This window comes from Harpia harpyja, chromosome 9, assembly GCF_026419915.1.
Source record: "Harpia harpyja isolate bHarHar1 chromosome 9, bHarHar1 primary haplotype, whole genome shotgun sequence".
Taxonomy (NCBI): Eukaryota; Metazoa; Chordata; class Aves; order Accipitriformes; family Accipitridae; genus Harpia; species Harpia harpyja.
Genome location: NC_068948.1, coordinates 16,532,666 through 16,558,098, shown reverse-complemented (window position 1 = coordinate 16,558,098; position 25,433 = coordinate 16,532,666). Strand labels below are relative to the sequence as shown.

At 38.4% G+C, this 25,433-nt stretch overlaps 1 protein-coding gene across 1 annotated transcript in view; it reads right to left on the bottom strand.

Annotated features, from left to right (window-relative positions):
• The window catches only part of TENT4B (terminal nucleotidyltransferase 4B), a 46,516-nt gene that overhangs the window by 2,857 nt on the left and 18,226 nt on the right, over positions 1 to 25,433 (bottom strand). The window contains exons 2-11 of the mRNA XM_052796009.1: positions 20,135 to 20,258; positions 14,853 to 14,899; positions 11,865 to 11,985; positions 10,717 to 10,824; positions 7,236 to 7,364; positions 5,743 to 5,956; positions 4,736 to 4,862; positions 4,534 to 4,637; positions 2,604 to 2,791; positions 1,857 to 2,021 (exon numbers count right to left, since the gene is read on the bottom strand). Of these exons, the coding sequence (XP_052651969.1) occupies positions 1,857 to 2,021; positions 2,604 to 2,791; positions 4,534 to 4,637; positions 4,736 to 4,862; positions 5,743 to 5,956; positions 7,236 to 7,364; positions 10,717 to 10,824; positions 11,865 to 11,985; positions 14,853 to 14,899; positions 20,135 to 20,258 (1,327 nt within the window). The remainder of the gene's footprint in view (positions 1 to 1,856; positions 2,022 to 2,603; positions 2,792 to 4,533; positions 4,638 to 4,735; positions 4,863 to 5,742; positions 5,957 to 7,235; positions 7,365 to 10,716; positions 10,825 to 11,864; positions 11,986 to 14,852; positions 14,900 to 20,134; positions 20,259 to 25,433) is intronic.

Below are 25,433 nucleotides of genomic sequence, written 5' to 3'. Positions count from 1 at the left end.
AGGACATTAACTCATGAAAGTGTTACACTTGAAAAAATTGATATGGCAAAAGAAGCTAGGCCATTGCTTAGACAGCAGCACATTACCACAAATTTTTCACTTTGGTGGTTGCAAACAAATGTTCATCTCTAGACCCAAAACCATTCAGGTCAAGAGAGAAGAGCAGACCACTTTGACTTTTGAAAAGGATAAAACTGTTCTATCGCCCCCATTTTGCAACCATCAAAAAAGTGTTTTACAGAAACGTAAGTCCATAATCCAAGATGACAGATGAAGCTTGCTGTGCTGGTTTTGGCTGGAATAGAGTTAATTTTCGTGATAGTAGCTACTGTGGGGCTATGTTTTGTATTTGTGCTGAAAACAGTGTTGATAATACAGGGATGTTTTCATTCCTGCTGAGCAGTGCTTACACAGAGCCAAGGCCTTTTCTGCTTCTCACCCCACCCCACCAGTGAGTAGGCTGGGGGGGCACAAGGAGTTGGGAGGGGACGCAGCTGGGACAGCTGACCCCAACTGACCCAAGGGATATTCCAGACCATAGGACGTCATGCTCAGCATATAAAGCTGGGGGAAGAAGAAGGGAGGGAGGGAGGGATGTTTGGAGTGATTGTCTTCCCAAGTAACCCTTAGGCGTGATGGAGCCCTGCTTTCCTGGAGATGGCTGAACACCTGCCTGCCCATGGGAAGTGGTGCATGAATTCCTTGTTTTGCTTTCCTTGCGTGTGTGGCTTTTGCTTTACCTATTAAACTGCCTTTATCTCAACCCACGAGTTTTCTCACTCTTACCCTTCCGATTCTTCCCCCCTCCCACTGTGAGGAAGGTGAGCGAGCGGCTGCGTGGTGCTTAGCTGCCGGCTGGGGTTAAACCATGACAATTGCTCAAATCTCATCTTCTGTGCAAAATTAAGATGACATTCTTTTAAGACCAGGACTAATTTTCTACCACATCTTTTTACAGATGTAGAGTTATCTCAGATTGTGCATATTCACATTCCAGCACCAGAATTAGCTCTGCGTAGTAACACAGACACACATTCATGGTATATCCAAGGCCTAGTTTGTAAACTGCCTCGTTACTAGCTAGAGATAGATTGTCAGCAAATAGTAGGCAAGTCTTCAGAATTACTTTTCAGGAATAATATTCCAGAAGATTCCAGGCTATTTTTCGTACGTTAAAGAAGTCCTAAATTCTGAAAAAGTATAAAAATGTAAACTGCATATATGCAAAGTATATTGTATATAGAGACATATAGTATCTCCAGATTACTGAGTTGTCATAGAAGTATTCATCAACATGAGAAATCCCCTAAATGCATAAGCTCTGGTAGGTCTCATCATGAAGATATTTGTCTTTAGGGGGAAATGAGAGGGAATTTCATGTATCAGCAAGGAAACTTCATCTCCCTTAATGAAAGACAGTTCAACAACTATCAACAGCTAACAGAGCAGCCAGTCATAATTTTAAACATACATTTTTGCTAACTATTTCACTAAGTGTTGGCAAGTCTCATTAGTTCTCAAATTCTGCAGTAAAGACTGGACTGACATGCTTTTTGAAAAAAGGAAATGGGTGCAACACAGCTGTATACTTCTGGAAAATCTAGATTTCCCAAAATAAAGTCAATCCAATTTCATCTGTTTTAAGGCTGGGAAAGCCACTGTTGCAAACTCATCTGTGTAAGCTAAACAGAGAACCAGGTGATTTTAGATACAATCAGTGCTCAAAGCTTTTTAGTGGGGTAAAAGGGAGGTGAAAAATGCAGTGTTTCCTTTCCAGAACAAGCTACCCTTCCATGGAGGACATGTGTAATATCCAAATAATCTATACAGTTGTTATTTTCAAACATTTCACAAACCTGAGATTTGTTCGTGTTGCTGGATGTATTGGCTGTTTGGCTATTTTGTGTTTTCCCACTTGACTGGGAGGATTCCAGTGACACTTCTTGTGACCCCACTCTGTTTGTGGTAGACTGACGACAACTCAATTGTTTAGAGGTTTTGCAAGGTGTTCCATCTGAATCCTTCAGGAAAATGTAAAGTATTAGTGAGTTTTTCTTCAGAGTAAGTGAGTTTTTCTACAAGTGAGTTTTCCTTTAAAAATAAAGCTAGCAGTGGACAAAACTTAAAATGTGTTCATTTTATTAAGTATTAAAATTCTTTCAATCCAGAATTCTTACTGAATAAAACGGAGAGATTTAAAAATGTTGAATTGATGCATGATTCTGATTTGGGGATTTGCCTTTTATTTTTCAAATAAAATTCCCAAACAGATTTTTTTTTTTTTTTAAGGATTTTCTTTTTTTAAAGCATTTGGCTTAGGACTACCAGTCTTTCTTTGAAATGCAGTTTTCTCAGAGAAAAGAGGGCTATGTAACTTTGTATCCACTGTATTCACTTTCTACATGTGTTGTGTCAAAAACACACTGCAACTTACATGTGTAGAAATTGCATAAGGGGTAACACCTCATGCAACTCAGGATTCTGGATGAAATAACTAACTAGGATTCCGAGCTTTCAAAATGTATTCTGTGGCAATACAAATCAGGAAAAAAAAAAAACCAAAGACAATGTAAAAACAAAATCAGAAAACCTCCAGTACTTACTACATCACTAGAGCTCGACAGCGTAGACGATGATGATGATAAAGGACCTGATGAAGAATTTGAAGAATGTTTACTAAGAGTTTCTGAAGTTTTATTTCTAGGTTTTCCCAGTGCTTCATTCTCTTCAGCAAGATTATTGTTGCATTTGTCTAGCTGCTGAGTATCTACTATCAAGGTTACTCCATTACCTATTAAAAACAAAACAGAAGCATCACCACACATTAACTGCTAAAATATGTTGCGCTTTTTTTTTTTTTTTTTTTTTTTTAAATATACCCACTCGGGTATTATATATCTATTATATCCAGCAGGACATGTACAGACATCTGCACATGTATATACTTTTAATACATGCAGACACATGTGTGCATGTGTTTGTGTGTATGTACTGCATGCAGCAAGCCAACATCTCACACAGGGTGTGCTGGTTTCCTGACAAGATCCCTTAATGCACACTATGAAAACCACCAAGCATTACCCACAGTTCAAGATGGAAATTAGAGAAGTAAGACACGGAAGAAGGCAGTAAGAAAATTCAGATGTGCTGCTTAATAAGATTGTTTCATGACACACTTCAACAGCACTCAAATACATAGGTTTAAATTCTGTTCCTATATATATACCCAATACTCAGCAACTCCCATTTTATTTCTGCTGGAACTGCTAGGGTCATAAGTACTCCAAATAAGTCTGGTTGCTTTGTATGATACCCTACACTGAAAATACAAGATACAGAACTCTCATATCTCACTAACTTCTGCCTTAATAAAAAAAAAAGGAGTCAGAACCTAAATCTAAGCTAAATCTACAACTGTAACTGTCACCATTATCTTCCTGATACAGGGTTATTTTTTTTTCATTACTGTTTTATCTCACATTAGACACCCAGGAGTTACCTCTGATTTATGACCTACACTTGTTGCCCCACTAGCTGTATTTGTATATAGAATTTAATACATACACCACAATAGGTAGCTAAGTATTAGTCTGGAGCTTGCGGGACTGAATCGTGGTTGTCTGCCATTACCAGGGGGTACAGCAGTGCCACGAGGGTCTACAGACTGATAAACCAAAAATGGCCCAGAAGCACATTCAATTTGCAAGGACAGTGAGGGAAATCACTAACAAAAGCTTTAAAAACAAAGCAACTAAATCCCAACCTAGCCTGAAGACTGGGTAGTTGTGTTATTTTCTCTTATTAATCCCTAACAAGAGAAGACTTCTAGTAGGCAACATTCTCAAATTAATTGACAGTATTAAAATTAATTTGAAAACTCCCAGCCAGCAGATGCACCTACACCAAAAGAGGGGGGCAACTGGCTGGTGAAGTCAGAAGATGGGCAATGAAAATAAAGATGATTTTAAAGGACATTTTCAGCAAGTTCTCTGGCTAGGTTTTATGTGTTTCCATTTGCTAGTAACAAGAATTATGACTGACATTTCAGGATTTTTCTGTTTAAAAGACCTACTCCACTTATACAGTCAATCCTGGTTTAGATATTGCTTCTATACACAGACAATATGTTAACCTTTAAAATGAAAAATAAAAGAACAGAGGGTAAGGATTTAAACTAGCATTCCCAGTAATTCTTTTTAAAACCTTGTCCATGTTGAAAGGACAAAGAAAGTGTGACAGTAATAACATGGGTAACTTAAATTCCAAGTTTTTCAAAAGTCTCCTCTTGCAAGCCAGCACTCTTTACAAACCCCTATGCTGACCAAATCTACCGCATGGCCTTTTTTACTCTTGTACAAATCCAAATTTTCTGGATGAGGATACAAGACAAAGTCTGTCACTACTGAGCAAAAAAGTAAATTCGTACTAAGATGCATACATTGCCTTATGTGAGGCAAAAGCAACAACAAAATCTGTGTGATCAAAATACGCAGGAAGTTTCCCCACCATCAGCCATGCTTAGTCAAAACTTACCATTACATGAAGACTCTGTCCTACTTTGCATTCCCCACTGCTTTGATATCCAGTCTCTGTATGTGGCCACTTCTTGCGTTACTCTAATTATTCTACCTAATATACTGTAAACCAGGGAAAAAACCAAAACCGTCACAATTAATTTTTAGACCCACAAAAATATAAGCAATTAACGTCTGAGATTTAGACTCATAAAATTTACCTTTCTGTTTCGTTGTTAGGATAATATTTAGCTATTGGGGAAACTGCATGGCTCAAAACAACATAGGCATAATCAAAAGCCTGTTTCACTTGCATGGCACCATAGGAACTCCTCCCAACATCATTACCTTAAAATAAGAATATAAGTAAATAAATAAATAAGATCGAAACCGTGGTAATCTCCTTTCAGACAGGAGAGAGTAACATTTTTTAAAAATTGCCCTTATGTCCCAACTCAGTGCAGTTACCTCTTGTAGAATAGGAATAATGAAGCATAAATATTTAAAAGAGCTTAAAAGACCTATAGATATTTACATGCATGGAAGTCCAAAATGGCAATTCTCTAGGTAAAAGTGCAACACATGAATCAAAAAAAAAAATCCTGTATTGCATTTATTACACACGTAACAGTACTGTCCTGGATTACATTCTTCTAGATCAGAAATATGTTAGCTCTTTTCTATGAACAGCACTTGACTCACCATTTCAGAAGCCACCCATTCAAGTCAACAACCAACCTTAACATAAAGGTAGCAGCACAGAATGAAACCACTACGTATTTATGTGACTTTACAGAATCAAACAGGAGAGAATGCATAAGAGTATACGTACATTATAAAGCGCAACTGTGATACAGGCAAGCGCAAGCGTGAAAGGGACCACGCGTACATACAGGTACATCTAGCCTACACTCAGGCCCGTGCTGCTGTAGCTTTATTGCTGTTACCACAGAGCGCATGATGGTTGTTCGGCATGCCTTCTCATACCCTACCTCCTGACTGCAGTACAGGCAGGCCCTTGGGCGGCACGGTAACTATAGCTAGGAATGTGTCTTAAAGAAAATCATTGTGTTCTGAGTGCATCTTGGGTTCATAGACAGGACTGAGGTGTTTCTATTTGGGTTTTGGTGGTCATTCTATGCTATTCTTTGATTTAACTCTTCTGGATTAAGCATTCCCCTAACTTTTTTTCTTAGTCAATATGTTAAATCTTGCTTTATGAGGATACCTGGCTGTAACGGATCTTCGATATACAGCATTGATGGTCTGTAGCCATCCAGCATGCTTTTTTGCACTTCATCCTTGGCAACATAAGAGCCACCATCCTTTATTCGGATTCCAGTCTTCAGATAATTGAAGTGACGTCCATATAATTCAAAAAACTCTATTAAAAGAACACCGTAGTTGGCATTGGGCATACAGGCATCTTCCCTGGGATGCAGCTATTAAGAAGAGAGAAAAAAAATCATGTTCTTAAGATTTCAAGTTTCAAGTGCCTTTAAGTGCCTTTTCTTTTTCACAGCAGACATGTCTAAATACAATAATAAATAATAAAAGCCCATAATATATAAAGCAAACATGTCTAAACATAGTTATTTTCCCTTGATAAAGCAGTTCTGCATCTTTAGAACAAGATGCTATCAAAACTTTTATAAACTAATTACCTCTTAAAAATAAGGCTGTCAAGTATTAATGTTTTTGTATTTGAACTTCCAGTTCAGTAAGTGAACTTCCAGCACTAATGGCAGGGTTCTTGTAAAAAAGCAAAGACTTTTGCACTTCATAAACCTGGGTTTGCAATACAAATACAGGCTTCTAGTGTGCATAGCTATATAAATGATCCCCTCTACTGTTAAGCGTGCAGCCTGAGAGACTATGAACAAAACCAGTTCATAATTGTAGCAGACATAAAACCTGACTCCTTTTTTTACAGGAGCAAATGGAAATGCTATTAGCCAATATAAGAAAAAATTGGGGTTGGGAGAGATTTTGGTTTCTTTCAAAAAGACATGCCTGTTGCCTTCATTTCTTTTGTGCTCAGCAGGCAACTGCAATAGCGCTCAGCAAACACCAAGCTCCAGTTCAAGGCTCACGTTTAAAAGTAACTACAATCTGGAACAGTACAGACATACACATACACAGACACAGTTATACAGTACCATTTAGTGCAAGAAAAAGAATGAGGTTGATAAAGCCAGAACTCGGCTACTCCATATTTCTACAATATTTTTCTCCCCCAGGCACAACAATATAGATTTAGCTCATGCATTTTGTTCTCTTAGATTTAAGAGAAAGTTGTAAAACGTGTTTGTTTGATATCAGCTTCAAAACTTAGACAAACAAGCAAAATTCCATTATGTTCATTTAAGCACATACAGGGTGTATGACCTCGAAAACAAGTGTTATAAAGGACAGCTGCATCTAACACTAACCTATGTAGCTTGTTCCAAATAAGTTACACAATAGTCAAGTTATTTTACCATGATTCACACATGTGCCTGGTATTGATACACCAACAGATATTCCAAACATCTCTAATACCAAAAGTACCAGTATGGGAGGAAAAAAAGAAGACAGGCGGGACGTCTATTTTTAAATGAAAAGGGGACACAAAACCACAAACAGGATAGCTTAAATGATTAAATTTAAGGATTGATTAAATTCCTTCTTAATGTAATGTCCTTTTGCACCAATGGCATCAATAGATTTCATTGAGCTTACCTGAAGGAAACTGACAGCCATTAAAAAAAGACTATAAGAACCAATTCCACCTGTAAATACTTCATTAAGGTCCCTCTGCAACAGGAACTGTTTCAATACTAAAACTAGATACGGTAATACAGGGTATTTCTGAAAGAGAAAAACAAAGGTGTTAGGATACCGTGATGCATATATACAACATATATACAACTGATGCTATACAACTAATTGAAGCTGTTATATTGAGTCTCAAAGCTAAGTATAACTCTAACTTATTACTTTTAGTAACAGGGGAGAAGCCAAGTGCTCTGCCTGTGATCAATACAGTTATGTTTTACCTCTTCAACTCTGGTGGCAGATATTAACAATAGAAAAAAGTTATTACCTCATAAAATCAGAATGATTTTGTTTATATATATAAATACACTTGCTTTTCTCACACAAGTGAAAAGGAAAGCAAAGGAAGAACTATGGAGATACCCACATCTGTAATAAAACCTTCTTGCTACAACCAAGGTGATATCCCAAAGTTGACTGAGACTTCTGTCCTGCAAGTACTTCAGACACCCAGAGTTCGAAACAGTTCTTCAAAATTACTACACCCAGATAACATTTTCAAAGGAGCCAAATACTTACCTTTGGGTAACTGGTCCTTCAATAGGTTTGTCTGCATGGTTTCCCTTAGAGGTGTGCATACGCTGCACGTGTGGAGAACGTGGAGCTTTTGGACAGCAGTGGAGGCTGGGGCTACGCCTGCACTCTGTACACCCCCTCACAGGGGAGGGGGCAAAAGAGGCTCAATAATATCACTCCTTTAATCAACACAGAGCTAAAAAGTTCCTTAGTGTCAGAGAAGAGATGTGGATCACGGTATCTGTGATTGCAAAGGATTAAAGGGAAAGAAGAATTTCTCCAAGAACTTCTCTGCACGAGTCTTATGGTGAGTATTGGGAGCCCTATTTAACCGAAGATCCCAAGATCCCTTTTTTGAACTGTTAAGAACTTACAGTCACAAGCTGAAGTGTTGAATATCAGTATATACCAAAATTCAAAGACAGGATTTTTCTCAGGAAACTGCAAACCCTTAATTAAGGCTTCAGCTGCCCCAGACTTCCTAAATAAACCGCATGAAGAGAAATAGGCACTTCCAAGGGTAATACTGAACACGACACCACAGTTAGGTATTCAAAGTTACCTGGGACAAAATAAGACCCAAGAGTATGCCCTGCAAGTGTTTTACAGAGAGATCCTCAAGAACACCGGTGAAGTCACTTGGCAAGGACACATCGAGTTTTCTCCAAGTTAAACAAACGACCCTCCACAGTAGCGCAGCCATCGCCTGCTGCGCGTCAGGGCCGAGTGCCACCTCTCCCCTGCCACGCCAGGCTCAGCTGCCCAGGCGCAAGGGCAGCTCTGGTGCGGCACAGCTGCACAGCCTTGGTTTGGGCTGCTGGGAGAAAAGCCGTGTGGGAAAGCACCACGTGAGAAGCCTTGTTGGGAGTCCCTCCGCTTCGCTCGAGAGCCGCTTTTCATCTCAGCTGTTGCCCTTGGTGTCTGCCTGAGCCATGCTGCTGTGCACTGATGCTGATCCTGACCCTAACCACTGACCTGGTGTCCTCAGCCTCGACCTCCTCACTGTGGGGGGGACTTGTCTGCCAGCCGCTGGCTGGACTGCAAGCTGACCCTGACTACTGTCACCAGACCTGCTCTGCTCTTTGGGTTAGGGTACCATGGGGCTGCAGCCCAGTGGGCAAGGCCCCTGCCCCGTGCCCGCCCAGCTGCCGCACGCAGCTCCCGCTCGCTCCTCGGGGCCACAGCCCGCACTCGCCCTGACCCAAGGCCAAAGCCGCCCCTCCAAAGGGTTACAAATAACCCGGGCAACAGGAACACACTAACACTTTTTTCTTTTTTTAAGCACACAAAAATGCCTTCAGGCTCTCAAGAGATGACTACCTCTCATCTTGAAATGAAGAAGCACATAGGCAATTTTGAGCCAGTATGCAGGGCTTTATGGACTTACCTAAAAATAAATTTATATGCAGAGTGTAACAGAAATACACCCCCTGTGTCATGGCAGAAAACCAAATACAGACTGCCTGTCCACATGAGGCAATGCAACAATGCACAGGATGTAAAAACTGAAGTTAGCTACCAAATTCCAGGTAGCCATCTTACAACACAGAATCTGGGCATCTTCTTTCCCCAACAAGGAGCTACACAGCACAAAACTATTGGTCTTGATTTAGTAGCAAACGGCTGGCCAACACAACTGATTTCTGTTCATCAGACAGAGGCCAAGAGAAGAAAGGTCTCTGGACCCACCCCACCTTCTTACTCCAAACACAGGAGTGCAAGAGGCCTCACTAGCACAAGGTTTAAGCAGAAGGTTTATATAAGCACACAAAAGGTGAGACTACACAGACAAGAACTCACACTATTCTACTGAAACTAAGGACAGAGATTTTTCTCCTGTGTCCTTCTACAGGTTAAAGAAATAAGACACTGTAGAAGCAAACTGAGCTACTTTCATACTTGCTACTAAACATACATGAAGGAACCAAAGACTAACAAGTTGAAGGCCATACATTCAACTCATCAGCAACTGAAAATCCCCCCAAATTTAGAAGACTTTTTGTAACTCAATGACATTATTAAAGCAGATGTACATGATTTCTAACCCTTATGATTGAAAGTAAAGTGCTTGTTTTATTAGATTTATGGAGTTTTCTGAAGGAGTTTTACTTGTCTAGTTATTGAAATACTTCGATTCTCCTGCTGTACATTAGTTTGGTTAAAAAACCAAAGCAGTCAGTAGTAGAATAGTAATACCTAAGCACATAAGTGAGACTGAACTGCACTTCATCTCCCTACACAGAACACGAAAATCCAAGAAAAATTTTCTACTGCTTTTATGAGACATTTACTGCAAATGTCCAATCCACTGAATGGGGAAGGAAAGGAAAGGACAACAGTGTGATGATACTTCAAAACTTTAAATACAAAAGCACATTAATCCTAACAAAATGATCCCATATATTAAACAAGAATAACTGTAATGTATCTATGATAAAAGTACTAGTGAATCCCTGAACAATAACTTAATAAATTTAACTTATTCTACTTAAATTAGCATTTGTATGCTGAACCAATATTCAGTCTAGAATGAGATTATTCCTGCTTTCTCAGGAATGTGTGGTTATTACTAATTTTAAGTTCAAGGAACTACAGTTAGAAGAGCAGAACATTTAAGACAGGTATTAGTGCATATTCCTTAGTCATTGTACCACTATAACTTCTCCATGCTTTCTTTGTACATTTTACAATCTTCATGCCTTTTAGGGCAACATATCTAAAACCTAGGAACATCATACAGTAGTATCAGACAACAAAAAATAACAGAGTGATAGCGTATCTCTAGTAAGGATGCAGTCAAAGTAAAACAGAAAATCAAATTAAGTCATCAAATATTCAGCTCTGTAGTTCTATTATAGTGTTGCCTAACCTTGATAAAATCTTTGATGAGCTGGGCTGCTTTAACCCCATTCTGTACATTAAAGCTTATATCAACTTTCACTTCAGTGAAGGAATCTGTCAGTTTAATAATAGGTACCTGCAAAAAAAAGACAGATAAGTGAATACAGATATCCAAGACACATTTGGTTCCATTCATACTTATATGCACCAGTAAAACTGAAATATTTTATGAATTTGTAGAGAGGAGGTAGAGAGAGAAAACAGGACTCCTGTCTATTTATGAACTCACTCTCTTTGCCAATCTGTTTACATAAACTTTGCTTTTGTAACTCATAAATGCTATTTTCAATTTACCATCCTGTTTAACCAAACTTAACACTTCATCTTGAAAGTGATTAATTTTAAATTGTTTTTAGTCAGTTCCTGGTGCAGAAGCATAGTTCTAGTGGGAAAAACAAACACCAGAGGGAGACAAACACTTAAGAAATAAAGATGAATGGTAATAGATATGCTTAAGAAAAGACACGCTCCTGTGTCATTGTGGGTCATTGATTCCTCATCAAAACTATCTTCAAACAAGAAGCACAAGATATTGAGAGCACTCTGACATATCTCCACCTGAGTGGTTTCCAAATTATCTCTCTCTACTAATAATAGCCATCAACTGGACACCTGTTTAAACCCCAACCATCTTAGATACACTTACAATTAGCAAAAGGTAGGAAGTTGTAATGGAATTAATCCTATCCTGCGCAAGACATACCATTACATATTCACACAAGGCTGTACTCACTACTTCTATGTGAAAATGTATTATGTCTGCTTACTTGCAGTAAGAAAAAAATAATTTATTTATGTACAAACTCAGTACAGAAATACACAGGTCTAATCACATTAATTCACAACAATGACTAGTATAATCTCACTTAAAAGCAAGTATATGTTGTGCAGTATGGAAAATCAGATGATTTATCCCAACAGAAAAAATGCTTCTGTTGGAGCACTATCAATTATTTTGTCAGTAATAAAAACCATACTAAGAGGTTCTATTGATTCTATTTCAAATTTATATATAAAATAGTTTCTGCTTATGAAAATTCATCCTTTTAACCAAGATCTTTCTTTGATTAGATATTTAGCTTAGAACATGGAAATACCCTCTTCTCCCAAACTTACAGTTGCTTTATCTAAAACTTTTACTGAGTTTTCATCTGCTACATTGTGCTTTCTAAGAGCTTCTTCCAGGGTCCAAAGAGGTAATGTCTCCCATTTTCCAAACACAACTAAATCAATATCACTGAAATGGAAAGAAAATATAGATTTATTCAAATTAAAAGACAAATACACTTAAAAGATAAACAACTGACATCCACACATAACTAGAATAAAGTTGACAGAATGTAGCTTAACCAAATAGTTTATTTTTAATTTTCTGAGGAAAGGGGTGGAGATGAACTCTTACACTTGGGGAAATACAGAACATTTCAGGTTGCCAAGGGGAGGGGACAGATACACACACAAATCAGTTGGGCTGCAAAGCCCAATATTAGTCTCCTCAGGCCACATTGTCAGCAGAGTGGGATCAGCTTCTCCAGAGTGATTCAGAGCAAGAAATTAACTTGTTGTGAATCACCACCTTTGGGCTGTATTAATCAGTAATGCCAATTTAACAGCCTGTTTCTGAAAGGGGAAGTCCTGTTCCCCATCCTCTACTCCCAGATGCATGGCCCTGTCTCCTCCTTTGCTCTAGGTCTGGTGTTTGTCTAATCCACAACAAATCAATTCAACATATTAATGGGCCTGGCAGAAACCAACTTCTCTCCCACCTTAAAAAAAACATAAAACATCCTGGGGTAATTTCCTGCCTCTTTGCATCTCTAAGTTGGTTTTCTGGGTGATCAGAGCACCAGTGGGCACATGGTAAGCAGCTGGCCTGTAGTGCCAAGAACAGGGAGCAGGGAAGGAGAGAGGAAAATGTGGCTACTTTGACTTCAAGAAGCAACAAGCTGTTAAGTAAGATCAAACCATCTTACCAACTGCTCTCATTAACTCAGCTCCTTGAAGGGGTGTCTCCATCCGCTACACTTCCTCCCTATGCACATACACATACACTTGACTACTCAGGCTGCTGACACCCTGATTCAATGCCTGAAGTCAAATTCAAAAGGTGGCTGGTGTCCAAACTGAAGCCAGTGAAGGCTACTGTGAGATCCTGAGCTATTCCCCCTTTGCTCCCCAACTTCTTCTTTGACTTCACCTGCTTGGTTGGGAACACAAAGGAGGTGAGCATATAACCCTATAGTTATACTAGCAGGCCACTTCGGTGATATGGAAAACTGCATAACAGAAAACACCAAAAAATGTAGGAATACTCCCCCCCCCCCCCAATAGATTCTACAGGTCCTCTGATTCACAAACAACACTGCTTTAACAATCTCAAAGAAACTACATCTGCATTAGATGAAATATCTCTTGCCGACAAACAGTGTTGGCAGCAGGCAAGTTCAGCAGCAGTTCAGCTGCATACCATTCAGCTGACAAGGATAGGCAGCACTCAGCCAGTTTCAGAAAACTATGTTCAAAACCTGCTTGGAGAGCAGGAAATACTGCTGGACACTTCTCTTCTAAACTAAGTAAGTGTTAAACCCACTACTGATGCTGACAGTTAACAATGGGAGACATCTTTCTGATGCACATCAAGAAAGAAAAAGCAGCTCTGTTGTCACCTTGAGTATAGATATTGCCTGCAAAATAACAGAGATCTAGCAGCTAAACAACCGTGTGCCCAAACCTTCAATATCAGCTTAAGTAAAATGATATTAGGCAAATTCTAACACAGAGTAACAGAATTAAAGACACACTGTAGGTCTTTCTGAATCCCAGAACCTGAAATCTGAATTAACTATACAGTTACTGACAGGTAGGGAAAACCTAGGGCAAAGGGAAGCTTTCATAGAAGGCAACAGTGAATTAATTACCAACACGCAAATGCTCGTTATTCTGAAAGTTTGGTAAGTACTGCCACAGGAAGGTTTTTTGTGGGTTTATGTACTGTGTTTAGAGTATCTGCCTTTGTTCTCCCCCCAAAACTCAGCTGAAACAAATATGGAGGAAAGGCAGCATATGCAATCAAATAGACAACAGCAAAGTGTTTTTCTTGCATCAGTTTCAAAACAATCAAGCAAATGTAGTAAAGAACTATTGCTATCAGTCATGTGGATAGGGATATCTCTCTTGCATTACCAGCATTCAATCAAGCCTAATCAAGCCTATTTAAAATCAATGAAAAAAAGGCCAAGAATGAGGCCAAATATGAAAACAATGTGTATTTGTACACCTTACTTCTGACTCTCCAAACAGAAGCTGAGTAATTCAGCTTTCCTGCAACTCCTTAGACTAAAGCAGATACTAAAGCATCTGTCAGATACTTCCTTTTTCAAAAAGAGATGAAATGACGACTTGGGTATCCATCACCTGCAGTCAGTACTAGATATTAATTCCTCATGTTCCCAAAGTATGGAACTCAATTCAAGTGTTAACCTCAGGCTATTTAAATGTGTTTATCCCTGCAGCCATTTAAGCTTTTCATTCTATTTCTATTTAATTGTCAAAAATACTTAAAATTTCTACATAGAAGATACCAGTGTCATTGTAGTAATGACTTTACAAAAACTAGTAATAAATTTGGAAAAGGTAGATATTGACTATTGTTACAGATTTCACAAAAGAAGACTGAAAGAAAAAAAGCAATCTGTATGTAATCTTTTCTCTTCAGTGCTAACATTATCATTAATAAAATAACGTTAAATCCTTCAATTTAATTGTCTGTGGAGGTAAAACTTAGCTTTTAAGGCCAACTTCTTATTTTGGTTCAGTCAGTTAATGAAGCCAAATCACAAAATAAGCCTTTTTTGACAACATGGTAATTCATATCTTTTACCGATACATGCAAAATCTATATAGACACATGTATTATAGTTAATAGTCTTAATTATTATATTTCTGTACACTTTGCAGATTACTAATAGCTTAACACTTTCTTAATATAACAAGTATACACACAAGTAACACAGATACTGGGAGATCAGATAAACCTGTACCCCTGTAGTGATTTAACAGGCTATGTTTTCTCTTGTACGGAATTTACGCTGAAAAATTACTAACCTTGTAGGTAAATATAAACCAGTTTTAAAACTTCCAAATATCTGCACCTGAAACACAAGAACAGGATATATGAAAACAAACTTTCAGGCTTCAGAAACAAGTTCTATTAAGTTGCTTGTAAAGGCTGGTCATTGCTACCCTCCATTGGTAGATTTTGGTATTGCTAACAGGCACATTCTGAACAGAAGTACTCTTTTCTGTTAAAGCATTTACATCTTTAATGTAGTATAAATGGCTAATCTTCATTGTTACTACCCATGAAACATTAATAACTTCGACTTTTCTATTACATCTATTACATTTCTATTATTTCTTCTTTGTAATATAAAAATTTTCACCGTGACCAAATTTGGCAAAACCCCATAAACTGAAAGATTTTAAAACACTGAAGAATGATAGAACATTAAAAACCCCAGTATCAGTTCAATTTATTTTTTGCTTTCATATCTCAAAGTATACCCTTCAGTTTGTAAACACATTTTCTAAGTTTAATATATTTCCGTTGCTTTGCATACTTTAAAAAGAAAAATTAAATCACAATCCATTTTTTTTCCTGAATTACAGAGCAAGTAGCACAACTCTGTTTATTTGTGCTTAAACAACAAACAAAAAGTTTCAGAAAGTTTCACATCCCACAGATTTAGTTTATTATGCTGGATTTTTACTAGCACTGGAGGTTTAAATAATCGGGTTTCCATTGTAAGCTGTCCGAAACCACGTTCTCATTAACATAGCCACGCCTCACAGGGAGGTTGGATTCATGCGCTAAGTGGGGGACTGGTGAGACTTCAAAGTAAAAATGTCTACACATTTGGACTAATTTTCAACCAGACAGTCTTCTGATGTGTTTCCTGGAGCCACCTTACAGACTTGTGTATTCTGTTTTAATGAGTCTCATACATTAGCTCGATTGCCACCTATTTGTATGTCAAGTGACCCACTTTTTATGTTTTTCCCCTTCAGGATAAGAAAAAAGGGAGATGGGAAAAGATGATGTTTTGCAAATAAGTGTCTTGATACTTTAGTAGACTAAGAAGCAGTATGAGTGCTTCCTTTTGATTATTTTATATCACTTCACCCTTCTTACCCCTTCACTCCCACCTCCAACAAAAAGCACGTGCTGGCAGTAAATTTAATGTTGAAAGTTCATAGCTTCTCAAACTAGAAAAGGCTGGAAGAGATGCCACAGAACTGGCATCAATATTGTACTAGATCTTGACAAAAGCATGAAGGTATCACAAAGCTAAGAATGTAATAATAATTATTATTACTATTTTTAATCCAGGATAATAATAAAAGCATCCTTTGTGAAACTGTTTGGGTTCAGTCAAACCAGGATTTATTAGGCCACCAAAAACATCTGAAAAGTGTTTTTGCACAATAAAACAACCACTGATGGGTTCACAAAAAACTAAATGTGCTCTCACATTATCAAACAAAATAGTGTGTTCAGCTGAACAGCAGGGAGAGCCTTTATTGAATAAACCACCCTGAAAGTAGTCATAAACTTACTGATACAACATATATGACCTTTACCTAAAGGAATGAGACAACATCTGTTGTACAATAATTTGGAGTATGAGAAACACTGAATTATTCTACAAGAAACCCACACCCACACTTCAATCCCTCTCTCATCAAATCTGGAAAGATGGAAGAGCAGGGAAATAGGAAGAGAAATTTTAAAGGATTTTGATTGATTATCGAATTGGAATTCAAACTGTTGAAGCTCTGTAGCCATGTACATATTTAAAGCATACCAAATACGGGACACTGTTATGACTTGAGAGACGTTAAGCATTAGTTTTTGTGGTGTGCCAACACTGCCGACTATGTTTTTATTCTATGTGGACAGAGACGTGTATTTGCATTCATAAGGTATCTTAAGACTTCACAGTACTGTAATGGACTACTCCTACTCCTGTATGTTACTGTTACTATTTATCCTACGTTTCTGCACACTTGTTCGTATTAAATTCTGAAGTTCCTGACAGAGCTTTAATTACAGTATGTGTCCAAATATGTCCTCACTATACACAACAGAACTTGGAAACCCACAAAAGCTTGGAAAGTCCTTGCTACCAAAATCCCTCCATCAAAACAAAAAAAATCTATCCGTAGCCAATTTAAATTTCTCTTTCTTCTACATCATTAAGTAGAATTTTCTGAAGTTTGTCGAACTAAATAGAGTTCATCTTTCTACTTCCATTCCCAATCATAGTATTTTCATAACTGAAGTGCGTGAAGTATGCAACATTATCTCTTTTTAGATCTACGAGGCCACATAATACTCAGACACAAAGCTGAGGACATTATAACAAATGGATCCTAAATTCCACTGTATAAGTACTTAGTTCAATAGTCAAATTTTCATATGCGACTGGTAAAAAACTTTGCCTTAAAATGCTTTCGTTTAATGTTTTGGGTTGTTCAGTTTCAGTGTAATTAAAGCCTTTCTTATGGTCAGAGCCTTGCTGATGCCAAGAACAGTTCTCACGTACTAGGAATGTTTCCTTCTAAGCACATTCCCTTGAGTGAGAGAGCAAATGACACAATTGCTAACTTCTATAAATAAAGTAACAGTTTAGGATACCTAGTTTTACCCCCCCTCCATCTGCTTTTTCAGCCTTTTCCTAAGTGGAACAGGAAAAAAAGATGTATGCGCACAGACACATTCCACACGCTCTCTATACACTTAGATTCACGAAACCTGATTTTCCTTTTCTTGGTGTCTGATTTTTATAGAACACATCTTACCTACATGTTTAGTGAGAAACTACAAACTAAATGTGTATGTTTAACTTACAAGTTTATTTTAGCTGGATTCACCGCATCTTTGACTCAAAATGAACAGCTTAAACATTAACTTAACACTTTACACTACAGCTAAAGCTGAGGACATTGGACCAGGTAATACTCCACCTTCTCAGAGCATGTACTCAAAACTTAAATCTTACAAGTAGCTAAACCAACACAGATTTCCAAACGGTTAGTGATTAACTCAAACGACTGAAAAATTACAACAAAAGACTGTCAAAGTTGAACACAGTTGAGTTCAGCAGTTCAGTTCCCAGGCAGATCTGTAAAGTAAGTATTAGGAAAATAACATTACAGTAATTTCCAGATTATAACCTGGCATGCTGTTGTCACCATTCAGTTCCCTTCTAGCCTCCAGAAAACGGAAGGGCATACAAGAGAATTCTTTCTCGACGTTAACAACAGTAGACAAAATGCAGAGTTAGGCTTTGAAGAGCAGTTAATGACTTGAGAAAAAGGAACTGGCATGCTCTTGCTCTCTAACATTTTGAAGAACAGCAAAGACAGACGGTCATGGCAGTTCTAACTGGCACTAATTGAAAAGTGAACTTCAGTTTTCAACTAGACAGTGTGTGCTTCCTCTCAGTCACATTACAGCCAAGCCCAGTGGCCAGCTTGTCGCTTGTGGTAGAGCTTGTAATTTGTTTCCCCTTCTTAAACATATTATGGCTACAAAAAACAGTTTCAGTACCTTGGCCCCAAAGTCATATATATATATATATATATATATATATATAAAAATATATATATATAAATTATTTTTAATACAAAATACCTAGCTTTTACAGATCAAGTCTGTCCTACACGCAGAGTATCTCTGGAAGCACTAAGTTCTTGTGCCCCATTCAAAATGTTAGCAGTAACAAAGGAAGATCCCCTGGTAATAAATGCATTCCCCCCATTACACTAGTTAAGTCTGCAGCACACAAACTTGTCTAGGAAATAGCGGCATCTTCTCCAGGCTGAAGCAAGTCGTTATTTTGGTGAGATTCCCTTCTACAAGACTTTGGCAGGGTGTATCACAGTAAGCACTGTTTCATACCTGCTCTGTTTCCTATAATATTGCCTGTCAGACTGGCAGCCCACTACTCCTGCTCTTGATTAGGGTCTACAACACTGTTTCACTGGCTTAGAGGAGAGCTATACAACAGCTGTGAGATATGCTGAAGTCTCTTACACAGTTCCCTTGGAAAAGTTATTGGTTTCGCTCAAAGAGAAAATTACCAGACACATGTAGTACTGACTCTATCAACTCTCTGTAACTGTGCAGAGGCAGCTATCACTGAGTGAAGAGTGCTCCTTCCATATTAATCGTCATTAATACGTTGTCCGTAACAACATGAACCACCTTGAAAATGTGAGTGTATTTTACACACAAAACCACACACCACATACATATAGCTTATACAGAATTCACATTCTGTCGTATTTTGCCAATTTCTAAAAACACATTCCAAAAAACAGGTTAAGAAGATTTGAAATGAACAGTGGGTTTAAGTCATTCACGTCAAAACACTATCTTTTACCATGGCAGGATCAAAGAGCATTCCTTATACTAAAGATCTGCTGTCTGAATTTGGTTTGCTATTCTGGCTAACAAGTCCTTATTTTCAGCTACTGTTATCCACAGTTAGATGACTAGAGCTACACAGCTGCATTCTGGAAATGTATCTCTCTACTTACCATATTAGTAGTGAGACACAATTAAACTAGAGTCAATTATGCTAAAAATCCAACTGTGTCCCCATAGAACTATATTGAGTTGTAAAAGCAACTTCTCTGGCTTCTCTTTAATCCAACCTTTATTAAAAAAAGTATAGCTCTGCATAGGAGAAACTCTTTTTTCTCTTGAATGAAGTACTAGCAAAAACCCCATCTTCAGTGGAAAGAGGCACTACAGATTTTAAGCTCGATACACAGATCTGCAGACTTATTTGCTCCTGTACAAAAAACGGGTTCCTTTCAATTTGTAAGATATGTCAATTTAGTTTAACTGCCCATTAAAAATAGCATGGTCTACGTAACATGGCATTGCTGGCATTCCACCTTAATAGACTTACTCAAGACTGTAGGTCTTTGGACTAGAAGCCCTGCTGCTAGTGAAGCTATGAGTTTCAGAAGATTCTTTTTTTTTTAACACAATACTTTACAAGCATGCATGCATGCCTGATGTGTTCCCATTAATCTTAGTAAATAAATATTAATGAGACCAAATGTTGCCACACCTTATGCCCTTTCTTTGACTAGAGTAGGTCTAGCTTGTCTTTGTTCCTACATGTGATAGAAAATGTTGACCTGTATTATTCTAGAAATTAAGATCATCTCTCTCATTTGACCAGAAATCCTCCTGGGTTTTTTTAATATGGAAAAAATAAACAGTATTTTCATTATTCAATACTTCGCAAAGTAATCAGACACAAAATGTTGCTTTTATATATTAACAAATAGAACAGTGTCCTACTCACATCTGCATTAGGCCAGAGCTCTTTTATAACATTTTCTATCCTGTTCACCACTTCCATCCGCATTCTCTCTTCTTCAGGTCTGGGAGACATATACTTATAAAAGTCAATTATTTCTTCATGAAGACTAAGAAAGAAAAAGAAAAAAGAAAAAAGTTAGGAAAAACCCACAGGAGAATGAAATAGTAACTACTCCAAACAGGCTTTTTAAGCTCCTAGCTACCTATTTAGTTAAGGGGCAATTTAAGAGTAGCATGCAATTAAAAAAAAAAAAATCCAGACTCACAACACTTACTAACATTAGTTTCATGTTAGTTTCTTATGCCATAGGTCAGTATTGCACTGCATTTGCTATAAGTATTGAAGCAAATCTAAATCCAAGCACCTTCAATTCACACTGAAAGTCACACTCTGTATTTTAATGCCAGCGTAACGCAGAAATGGTTCAGTCTTCAACTATGAACGTAGCTGTAAGCTCCAAGTACACACTGCGCAAAAATTCCAACAGGAGGTTTTCAGCCAGCGCTTCCTAGTCAGCCCGTTGGCACCAGCTAGGAAGTTCCAGGCATCAGCCTGTATTCAGTACCAGGGTTTTAAAAAGTTGATAGTAATTGTGCCAGTATTAGACTTAGAAAAACTGCTTCTTTTACTGATAGAGAAGACACATAAACTAAATACGCACTCTCTCCCCATAACAAGAAAATAAGTAGTACACACACAGCAGTGGTGGCTCAAAAGAATAAGTGACTGACAGACAGTTAAGCCATATATTTGACAGTTTACCATATTACATGTGCTTCTCAGTCAGTTATGTCTAGACTGCCTATGATAAGAGCTGAAATAAAAACGTCTTCATACAGTGCCACAAATTTCTATGCTTCTGTAATATCATAAACACATCATCATCTTGACTAACAATGTATTTAAAAAAACCAGACATGACCCTTTAATTCCAGCCACAGAGTAGCTAAATTAATTTCATTTGTTTCCTGCAATGACCATTACAGTAACAGTTAGTTATTCTTTTAAAATGTATTGTTTCTAGTTACCAAGCACAACTGCATCTCTCCTTAAAGCTCTGAGGGACCATCAGAAGAGAGGAATTCATTAAGAGCAAGCCCTTAGATGAGATGTGAAATCTAATACTTCCCCACTGCACACACACGTAAATAAATCAGATGTTAATAACTGGAAGTTGTATACAGGTGACAACAAAACAGATTAAAATATCTGAAAGTTGTATTTAACAGAGGCATGGTAGGGACAGAACTCAAACCATCTGCGTTATGTTCTTCAATACTGCAGCATTATGAACTACACAAGCTTCTTTCTCTCAGAGACAGAGGAATAAAATACTTACATTACTTTTCACCGAGCATTTATTGGAATTTCCCACATGCACGGTTTGGGGAATAGTCATAAAAGCCTAGCAACTTGTGGTGGCCATCACCACAGCTCTCTATAGCTACCGCAAAGAGGAAAACTCCTCTGACAGAGTTCCTCCAAAGGGAGGATCCAAACAGATACCCAATTTAGCTGTTCTAAATCAACCTTTGGAGAAGCTTCCCTCCCTCTGACATCTACAGAGGGAGCCTTACAAACACTTAAACTAAAAACTAAACCAAAACACACACACACACACACACACACACACACACCCCCCGCAAAGATCTCCTGCAAAAATGGAAGATGCCGTCTCCCTCCTCTCGCCCCCTTACTGCCACACTGGCACCAAACCCTGTTCACACACATCATCTCAGGTACCACAAGGATGTTCTGAACAATGTCACTGCAATATTCATACCGATAAATGCTGTTTTCTGCATTTATTTTGACATCACTAGGAAATTTCTTACCTCCTCCCGCAGCTGCTTTCTTGCTTTTCCTTGGAAGCTTAGAACCTGGGGTAACCTTACAACCTGCACATTCCAAACTACCATTGCCATCCCTTACACGGGCACTGACTCCTCTGCCTTTGGCTTTTCAGCCATCTCCTGTTCTTCTATTCTTCACCGCTATTCAACGTGTTGGCACTTAAACCTTCTTACAGCTATCCTCCCATTGCAAGTATTAAATTCAGGTGAGAAGTACACGATAAAGGACAAGTTGAACACTCCAACAACCAAATTCACTCTCCCCACTGCCAGTCACACATACTGAATTACTAATTTAGTCTCCAAGTGCTTGATCATTAATGTAGCATTCAAAAACAAGAGCAACAAGGAAAACAGGCAAAAACACGATAATCAAACTCTAGAAAACACAAATTATTTTTCAGCTATAATTTGGTGAACCAGCTTAGAGGAAGACCTGGGAGTCAGCCCAAGGCTTCCTATCATGTCTGGCAAACTCTTTACTTTCTTTGCAGGCTACATTGTGGGGAACTGATCATGCAACCCAGCCCCATTTCTGCCTCTGCTCCTCTGGACTAGCTGGAACAGACTGGTTACATCCACAAGGCACAAGATTTGCCCCACAGCAACATTTTTAGTAACGTGAGATTGAGTGCACGCATGCACTGCATGCCATGAGGAGCGGCACCACGTTGTCTGAGGGCACTTAACAGCACAAGACGTGCTGGGATAATACCGAGGGACTATCCCTGGGGAGAAATTAATGTATGGCACAGCACAAATCCATACTGCCCATCATCAGTGGGCCCAGCTGCTCCTGGGCTTCTGCTTTACGGGAGTTAATTGTTCCCCTGCCCCATAAGGGAACTTTGAAAGAACAAGGCAATCAGAAATGAGGTCCCCAAAGTGCACAAAGGGCCAAGCCATACAGACGCTGGAGTTCTCGGGGCACTTGTCTTTATTAACTTCACTGACACTCTTAATCGAGATAATTACATCAATTGGTGCATTCTTTAGAAGCACACAAAATAATGATGCATTGTCAGAACCAGATGTATTTCTTTTTCTAAACATAAATAACATACATCTGCATCTCTTTAAATGGGATCCTTCTTATTCTTAGGTGGTCATGTAAAGCTTTATGGCAAAATAAAAAATTAAGCAGCATGCAAACACACAGAAACCTACATTACACATGCGCTGATTGTTACTAAACAATGCAGATGTATGAAAAATGGAAATTGAACTTTCTCAATGATAGAAGAAAGGCTTAAAGACTACTAGAGAAAGTTCCCATCAGCACACCAGTTGGAAATACTACAGACATATCTGTGTTTTATCTGCTGCAAGACTCCATGCTGCTAGGATTGCCTGTGCTGCACAGAGCCACAGTACGCAGAAGGCAGGCAGAAGCTGTAAAGGCTCACGACTACACCTGGAACCACGTTTCCTTGCCCAATAATGGCTGCTGCCAAGAAATAAGGGAATGATTAATTAAAGCCAAGACAAACAGAAGTAGCCACATGCAGATTTCAGAGCAGTACAACATGACGTAGAGGCGTGACTCCAATTAATGTGGAGTTAACTCAAGCTGTATTGAAAATTAAAACTCAAGGTTATTCACTGTCTTAATCAACATCTATTATAGTCGCTGTTTTTTCAAAACAATTTGTTTGGATTAATGGAGTCTGTTTACAAGAGTCTCTAGTGGAATTTTGTATCTTTAGCTGAAATGAACATCAAAGAGACCGAGATGTTATTTTTGGCATCATAACAGTATTTTATTATTTAATGCCATTACATTCATTAGTTATTTTAGATAAAAGTCCTTAAAAGGAGACTTGTTTTTAGAAGGAAATTACACTGTAATAAACCTGATTTCACTATGCAGAGATATTTCATTTGGCTTTATAGTCATACTGAAGCATACCAACACCCAAGACCTACTTAGGATGCATGGAGAGAGCGCTCTGCAATGCATATGAGCATTAGTTTACTGTTTTTATTACAGTAAATAGCAGTAAACAAGTGGGTCTTTGTCCTGTACTTCAGGAAATCTTAACACTTGGGGAAAAGAAAAATAAAACAGGCTCTTACACCTTCTCTGAGTATGTTTTAAAACAAAGTACTAGTGGCATCACAGTGTGTTTTCAAGCCTGGTAGTCTGATTCCATCAGAATTTCACAGACAGAATAGAATTATAAAGAAGAGAAGCCACTAAATTTAGTGGATTGTAGTGTCTGTTATGTTTACCTGACAGAGATAGTGATGCATCATTAAAAAATAAATTATGGCTGCAAAAGTTGTAATCACAAGGACTTCCCACCATAACATCACTGAATAGCACCACAAGGAACCCAAGTCTGCTAGACTCAAGCCGTTTAGGTAAAAAGCCACAGCTTTTGTGCAGATGCAAGTACCACGGAACACAGTGCATTACATTTCTTTCTTAGTTTGATCACATCTTACTTTATTTTCTAGCACAACTTGTGGACTCTAAATGTGCAACTCAGGATTCTTGAACTAGTTTACACACACCCAAGACGTTGTTATTCTGGAGTATGAATCCTACTGCACCTCTGGCACTCAATTAAAAAATAATCCTGTATGAACAAAATGTTGTTTTATATGCACAGCACACAGACAGATATGTGGACAAGCACATACGCTTGACCGTACACTTCAGTTACTTGACACATAAAGCAGCACAACTTGATATTGCTATAAGTCCAGAACTGGAACCAAGAGTGATACTGGAAGACATGTTGCTTTATGAAACGTAACTGGAGATACAAGTTTCACTTCTCTGCACTCAGATCCTGATGCAGACTAAATAACCAGTCCACTGTGCTCACAGATTTCAGCAGCTTGGAGGAAGCCAGCCTGACACAACCAATGCCCAGCGCTCAGCAGCCACACCAGCTGCTGCCCAGAGTGGGACCATACCCTGGACCTTCCCTGCCTGCCCCGCACAGCTGAGAAACAGAGCGCAGCCCTGCTAAGCAGAGCAGCCAGCAAGAAAAAGATAATTCTGACTGGTTTTGCTTGATCACAGGATAGCAGTTAAATGTTGCCTTTGCATGCCAACATGCAGTATTATAGTAACCACAGTAATAATTTTTAATTGAAAAATTTCCTGCTTTTGTCATTCTGGAATTGTGTTATACTTCTACTCTCCTCTGGCTCTTCTTCAGTCTTCATTCCACAGGAGAAATTATGCAGGCATGCATGTTCTAATTTCTCCCATCAGGGTGCTACCCATAGGTTCTGTTCCAACTGTTAAAAATGACTGGGTTAAAAATTCTGCTCATCCATCCCAAAGAGCTTCCTCTGCATTGGGCATATATATTCCTTTGCACAGGAAATGCTATTTGTAACACCACTGAAGATAATTTAAAACAATGGATATTAACCATACACAAAAAATCATATAGTGCTCATGCACTACA